General features: G+C 43.0%; 1 protein-coding gene across 2 annotated transcripts in view; it reads left to right on the top strand.

The window, feature by feature from the left end:
• Positions 1–7,127, top strand: part of LOC307267617 (NACHT, LRR and PYD domains-containing protein 3-like) — a 133,303-nt gene extending 126,176 nt beyond the window's left edge. The window contains exons 6-12 of one of the 2 annotated variants that reach the window (XM_080049990.1): positions 624–852; positions 1,684–3,466; positions 3,588–3,761; positions 3,896–4,066; positions 4,567–4,740; positions 5,151–5,197; positions 5,314–7,127. In XM_080049990.1, the coding sequence (XP_079906116.1) occupies positions 624–852; positions 1,684–3,466; positions 3,588–3,761; positions 3,896–4,066; positions 4,567–4,740; positions 5,151–5,197; positions 5,314–5,858 (3,123 nt within the window). In that variant the 3' untranslated portion in view covers positions 5,859–7,127. The remainder of the gene's footprint in view (positions 1–623; positions 853–1,683; positions 3,467–3,587; positions 3,762–3,895; positions 4,067–4,566; positions 4,741–5,150; positions 5,198–5,313) is intronic. The other variant, XM_080049989.1, reaches the window with a different exon arrangement.
• Positions 7,128–7,703: the final 576 nt, after the last annotated feature.

The following is a 7,703-nucleotide window of genomic DNA, read 5'->3' as shown; positions in this document are numbered from 1 at the left end:
CAAAGTGTACAGCTCATGTTAACTTTGACCAATAAGAAATCATATACCCCATCTTTAATTTACAGAAGGCACATTGAAATTAGTCTTTCCTCATCTCCCCTCTCAAGTCCCCACACTCCAGAGGGGGTCCTCACACAGGGTCAGCCATAGTACAGTGCCCCTGGAGCAGTTTGGGGTTAAGTGTCTTGCTCAAGGACACAATGGTAGAGATGGTGGGCACCGTAGATGTAATAGCAGCTACCACTTGTTTTACTACTAACACCCTCCTGTCCGGTGCCGGGGATCGAACCAGAGACCTCATGGTTACTGGGAGGAGGAACCAGAGACCTCATGGTTACTGGGAGGAACCAGAGACCTCATGGTTACTGGAAGGAGGAACCAGAGACCTCATGGTTACTAGGAGGAGGAACCAGAGACCTCATGGTTACTGGGAGAAGGAACCAGAGAGCTCATGGTTACTTGGAGGAACCAGAGACCTCATGGTTACTGGGAGGAGGAACCAGAGACCTCATGGTTACTGGTCGGCCCCTCTTTCCTCTAGGCCATCCTACCATTCATATATCTGGTGTTTGGTTCCATGATCTGACTTTCATTGATAACAATCATATAATATTTTGTTCCAGCTGCTGAAGGAGGATTTCGACACTTTCTCAAAGAGTGAGTTGGAGAAGATCCAGAAAGACCTGAGTTCAGATAACCCCGATTGCCTGGAGAGCCAGAGGGAGGATGAGGAGGGGTTGGACAGTGAGGAGAAAGAGCGGAGAAGAATCAGCAGAGAAGCATTCCTGAAGATCACACTGCACTTCCTGAGGAGAAGCAAGCAGAACGAGCTGGCTGACCGTCTACAGAGCAGTAAGAGTGCATTTGGATTATGTTTTATTTTATTATCGGCATGTTAACATTTTGGTCAAGGATTGTGCTACTCTGTGAATTTTCTATTGGTCTGCATTGTACATGTGACATCTATTGCTTGGCTGTCCGTCACACACATTTTTTTCCCATTAAAGGTTTTTTGCTGAAAGTTTTCCTCACTTGAGCTAAGGGTGTAAGGGGGAAATGTTGTGTACGGACTGTGAAGCTACTGAGGCAAATGGCTATTTGTGATATTGGACTATATTGATAAAACAAAATGATGATTTGATTTGATTTCCTGATAAGAGGATTTCTCTCCAGATTGTACAAGATGGTGAAATGGGCCATTTAAAAGATGCACAAAAATATTTTTAGAAATGCATTCTTTTGGGGAATGAATTGATCATAAGTGGTTGTTTAGGAGGGGGGGCTGTCTTGGTCGAAGTAACATCGCATAGGATCAGGGACAGTGCCTTTGGACTGGCAGGCAAGGGTGGTGGTCCCTAGTTTTGAAAAGCGGGACTGGAGGGTGTTTTCCATTTTTTGGGGGATTCAGACTTCTCAGTGTCCCTGGGAAAGTCTATGCAAAGCTCTGGCCGATTGTCAAATCCTAGATTCTGGAGGAACAAAAATATCTGGCCTGGGAATGCAGAGGGAACCCCCAGGATATGCTGGAGTGATTTGCTAGGGAAAAGGGACATCTGGGTTATTCTACTGGCCCTGTTGCAAACTCTGCCTTGAATTGAGATAAGAGATTTTAGAAAGTTGATGGATGGATGGATGGATGTTACAAGTCCCTTACTGATCTTATCTTTTTTTGTATTCATTCAGGAAGTCCTGCTGCAGTTTGTCAGTACAAACTTAAATCTAACCTGAAGAACAAGTTCCAGTGTGTGTTTGAGGGAATCGCTAAAGCAGGAAACCCAACCCTTCTGAAAGACATCTACACAGAGCTCTACATCACAGAGGGAGGGGCAGGAGGAGTAAATCCTGAACATGAGGTCAGAATGATTGAAACTGTAACTTGGAAAACAAACACATCAGAAACAACCATCAGACAGGAAGACATCTTTAAAGTCTCACCTGGAAGAGATGAACCAATCAGAACAGTGATGACAAAGGGAGTGGCTGGCATTGGGAAAACAGTCTTAACACAGAAGTTCACTCTGGACTGGGCAGAAGACACAACCAACCACAACATACAGTTCACATTTCCATTCACTTTCAGAGAGCTGAATGTGCTGAAAGAGGAAAAGTTCAGCTTGGTGGAACTTGTTCATCACTTCTTCACTGAAACCAAAGCAGCAGGAATCTGCAGCTTTGAAGAGTTCCAGGTTGTGTTCATCTTTGATGGTCTGGATGAGTGTCGACTTCCTCTGGACTTCAACAAAACTAAGTCCCTGACTGATGTCACAGAGTCCACCTCATTGGATGTGCTGCTGACAAACCTCATCAGGGGGAAACTGCTTCCCTCAGCTCTCATCTGGATAACCACACGACCTGCAGCAGCCAATCAGATCCCTCCTGACTGTGTTGACATGGTGACTGAGGTCAGAGGGTTCACTGACCCTCAGAAGGAGGAGTACTTCAGGAAGAGATTCAGAGACAAGAACGAGGCCAACAGAATTATCCCCCACATCAAGAAATCACGGAGCGTCCACATCATGTGCCACATCCCAGTCTTCTGCTGGATCACTGCTACAGTCCTGGAGGATGTATTGAAGACAATAGAGGGAGGAGAACTGCCCAAGACCCTGACTGAGATGTTCATCCACTTCCTGGTGGCCCAGTCCAAAGTGATGAACAGCCGGTTAAATCAAGGATCTGAGACCGATCAACCCTGGAATCCAAAGAGCAGGGAGATTATCATGTCTCTGGCAAAACTTGCTTTTGAGGAGCTGAAGAAAGGAAACCTGATCTTCTATGAATCAGACCTGACAGAGAGTGGCATTGATATCGCAACAGCTTCACGGTACTCCGGCGTGTTCACACAGATCTTTAAAGAGGAAAGAAGACTGTTCCAGGACAAGGTGTTCTGCTTCGTCCATCTGAGCGTTCAGGAGTTTCTGGCTGCTCTTCATGTCCATCTGACGTTTGTCAACACTGGAGTCAATCTGATGTCTGAAGATCAAACAACATCCCATGAATCTACAGAGACACAGTTCTACCAAAGTGCTGTGGACAAGGCCTTAGAGAGTCCAAACGGACACCTGGACTTGTTCATCCGCTTCCTCCTGGGTCTTTCACTACAAACCAATCAGGTTCTCCTGGAAAATCTGCTGACACATAGAGGAAGAAGCTCACAGACCAACCAGGCTACTGTTGAGTACATCAAGAAGAAGATCGAGGAATCTCAATCTGTTGAGCAAAACATCAATCTGTTCCACTGTCTGAATGAACTGAATGATCATTCTCTAGTGGAGGAGATCCAACAGTCCCTGAGATCAGGACGTCTCTCCACAGACAAACTATCTCCTGCTCAGTGGTCTGCTCTGGTCTTCATCTTACTGTCATCAGAAAATGATCTGGATGTGTTTGACCTGAAGAAATACTCTGCTTCAGAGGAGGCTCTTCTGAGGCTGCTGCAAGTGGTCAAAGCCTCAAAGAAAGCTCTGTAAGTAGAATCTATTTATCATCAAACACTGTAAAAAACTTTCAAATGCATCAAAATATAATTAATATAATATATATTATTATTAATATAATTACTTCTTTGCTCACTGTTTACTCCCCAGACTCAGTCATTGTAACCTCTCGGAGAGGAGCTGTGAAGCTCTGGTCTCAGTTCTCAGCTCCCCATTCTCTACTCTGACGGAGCTGGACATGAGTAACAACGACCTGCAGGATTCAGGAGTGAAGCATCTGTCTGTTGGACTGAGGAGTCCACACTGCAAACTGCAAACTCTCAGGTCAGATGAAGTTACAGATGTGCGTTTATTACTGATCAAGGAATAACACATTTTCATGAGGCATCAACAGAAGTCTAGACTCCAGATTTGAACACATATGTGATTTGTCTTATTGTACATTATTTATTTTCCAGACTGAGTGGCTGTAACATCTCAGAGAGAAGCTGTGAAGCTCTGGCCTCATTTCTCAGCTCATCCTCTAGTCTGAGAGAGCTGGACCTGAGTAACAACGACCTGCAGGATTCAGGAGTGAAGCATCTGTCTGTTGGACTGGGGAATCAACAATGTGCCGTAGAAACTCTCAGGTCAAGAGTCAATAAGTCACACTATTGATGTCTATTCAACATCTGATTTAAACTAGATGATTAACACCTTATCTGTGTAGGATTGTGTTTGCTAATATGTTTTGTCAACAGACCTTTATTTTGAAGCCTTCGCCTTGCAGCAATATGGCCACTGGTAGAATGTATGGGTTAGAGCCCTGAAATCTGTGGTGGACCAATCAAAAGGCCAGCTGATTTTGACTGCAGATTATGATAAGCCCGTTTGTTTGCCGGGAAATCCCTGCCCAGGTTTTGTGGGGCTTACCATGAGACTAAAGGACATTCAACTTAACATCTGCAGAAGTTTCTATTTCCGAGAATTCCGATTTTTTTTTTTACTTTTCTGTTCTATTAGCACTGATGAGTCAAGATCTGTCTCTGAAGCATTTTATCTGGACCACAATGTTCCTGAACCAAAAATCACATTTCCATATCATCACATGTTAACGTGGTTCCTGTGTGTGTTGTTTTGTGTGTCGCAGACTGTCAGGTTGTCTGATCACAGAGAAAGGCTGCGCTTCTCTGGCCTCAGCTCTGAACTCCAACCCCTCCCATGTGAGAGAGCTGGACCTGAGATACAATCACCCAGGAGACTCAGGAGTGAAGCAGCTTTCTGATGGGCGGGAGCATCCAGACTGGAGACTGGACACACTCAGGTATTAAGACGCTGCTGCAGCCACAGGCATTCATTTGTTCCTATCGTTCACAAGTTTAATATTATTTTCCGATGTTATGCAGATGACACGCAAATTAATATTCCGATTTTCCCTAATGACCAATGTCTCCAATATCGAATCTTGAAGAGTGTCTATGCAATATTAGGGAATGGATGTCATCCTACTACCTGCTCCTCAATGCAGATATAACTAAATTGTTAGTGGTTGGATCCAAGAGTTCACTGTTTAAGGACATGTCCCGTAAATTTTAAAACTGGGTCTTTTCCATCAACAACATTACTTTTGATTGCCCCCTTGAATTTGACCCACATATGAAAGATCACTAGAACTGCCTTCTTTCATCTTTGCAACAATTTCAAAATCTGTTCTTTATAAACTCTGTCTTTCAGGGTGGAGCCTTGTGGAGTCCAATGGTTGAGACCAGGTCTGAGGAAGTGTAAGTGTGATTTTAATGTCATTCATCTTCAAATCATGATTCCCCATCAAACTGCCAATCAATTAGCAGATTATGGATTAATAACTGCTGCCGTGTTGTCTTTTTCTCTCCATCAGATTCCTTTGGACTCAAATTGGACACAAACACAGTAAACGTAAAGATCAAACTGTCTGACAACAACAGGGGGGTGACACGTGTGGAGGAGGAGCAGCTATATCCTGATCATCCAGACAGATTTGACACCAGGCCTCAACTGCTGTGTGAAAATGCTCTCACCGGTCGCTCTTTCTGGGAGTTTGATTGGACTGGGATGGTCGATATATCACTGACTTACAGAGGAATCGTCAGGAAAGGAGACAGTAGAGACAGTGTGTTCGGGAGGAATGCCAAGTCCTGGAGACTGCTCTGCTCTGATGTTCACGGTTACTCTTTCTGTCACAATAGCAGCGTAACAACCATCACCACCTCCATCTACCCCTCTCCCTCCCACAGAGTAGCAGTGTATGTGGACCACCCTGCTGGCTCTGTGTCCTACTACACAGTCTCCTCTGGCTCACTGATCCACCTCCACACCTTCAACACCACATTCACTGAACCTCTGTATCCTGGGTTTGGGCTCTGGTTCAGGATGGGTTCCTCGGTGTCTTTGTGTGGTGTGTAGGAAGGAGGGGGGCTACTCTACTTGCCTTTGTTATTGGGTACTTTTCTGTAGGTAGTTTTCCATTATAAGTTAGTACCCTTGATATCACTAGTTAGTACCTACACATATCTTCTCAGTCCCATTTTGTTTGTGTTACCACTCAGAGAAATGTGCCATGTCATTGCAGTCTGCCTTATTGTTTGATTTACCTTCTCAAAATGTAACGTTAACCAACATGCTTATGTGCACCGCAGTCTCTTCGGAGAGTTGCTAGTAAAAAGAAAATGTGAGAGACAGCAAGCTCAAAACACTGCGACCGCTAGAATAGCTTGGCTGTTTGTTGTGCAGGATAGGGTGCTACGCATTGATGACACAACCATCTCTGACGCATCCCCATGAAGTACCTGATACCTACTTTTCAAAGTCAAAGTCTAAGTTGCTTTATTGTCAAAATATATACAAGACATACAAAGTAATCGAAATAACGTTTGTCTCTGACCCACGGTGCAATAAGAACAAGAGGATAACATTTGGTAAAATCAGATAAGTAATGTTTAAATTAAATAAATTCAACTTTTTTGGAACCTTGACGGATTAGGTACCAGGTGCTTTTACATAGTGGAAAACCAAAAAAGGCGAGTAGAGTAGAGTCAAGCAGAGCCGGTATCATGTAGTGGAAAAATGCCACAATACGTTGACCCCAGACACGGATCCATAAAAGATCAATTACTGAGAATGAGTCATATTGATGGAGCATATCAATTTTTCCCGCCTAGCCTTTTTCCTGCCTTTACTGCACTGGTTTAGCAGCCCAGGAAACTCACAGACCAATTGCATGCCTTGTCAGTCATCTAGCGTGATGCCAGTCAGCCAATCAAATCTGTGCATTTTGAAACAGACATAGAGGAGGGATGAAACGAGAGAAAATAAAAGTTATTGTTCATGTGTGCTGTAAAAAACAGAAAAGGGAAATTACTTTACTTTTTAATATATAATGATGTTATTTATCTTTGATTTGCGCATATTTTATGGGCAAAACCAGTACATATCTTCCAGACATTGTTTCATTGTTAAAAATACTGTGTATGGTGCTGAATCACAGGTCAGGTATTATCATTTTTTTAAATCTTTGATTGAGTGATTTTCTGAACTTAATCTCTTCTGTACACGATCACAGTAACATAAATCTTCCATGTTGTATTACACTTTTTCCATTTCCAGTCCTTTAAAGATGGAAGCTCTGATCATTAAATGGGGATTTTTACCTTTTGTAATGTTTAGTGTGGACCTTTGACCTTTCAAAATAAATGCATATTTTTACCTTAATTGTGTTTGTCGTGTTTCTCAATCAGGACTAGTGACATTATTCAGGTGAAAGATCCAGTTAATGCGAAAGTTTTTTGGACGCAGTTATCTATGAATTACAGGTTATAGTTTTTCCTGGTTTAATGTGGAAAAAGTCGACATTTACCTCACAGAGTGAGGTAAATGTGACATTTTGCAGTTTATCTCTACACCAGCAGATGGCGCCAATTCATCATCAATGCATATACATGCTTCTTCATCTGCGTAACAGTCTTCTTTTGTGTCTTTAACTGAACGTGATTGGTCCAAACTCTCCCTGCGTTCCAAATCTCCTCCTCTTTCTTTTTTCTATTATAGATCATACATCTGACCATAACAATTTTCTAGTTAGGATGCAGTATGCTACACTTGGGACATAATTTTACTCATTTATTTCATCATAACAGTGCGCCTTGATCTTGCCTCTTGCTTTTATATCCATCACATCTCTGTTTCTTTTCATATGGAGACTCCATCGATGTGACTTCAATTGCGATGCACTCTGGATTGTGGTTCAGAATC

Source organism: Ammodytes marinus, assembly GCF_949987685.1.
Source record: "Ammodytes marinus genome assembly, chromosome: 21".
In the NCBI taxonomy this organism is placed as follows: Eukaryota; Metazoa; Chordata; class Actinopteri; order Uranoscopiformes; family Ammodytidae; genus Ammodytes; species Ammodytes marinus.
The sequence above is the reverse complement of the archived record's forward strand: the minus strand, read 5'-3'. Positions and strand labels throughout refer to the sequence as shown.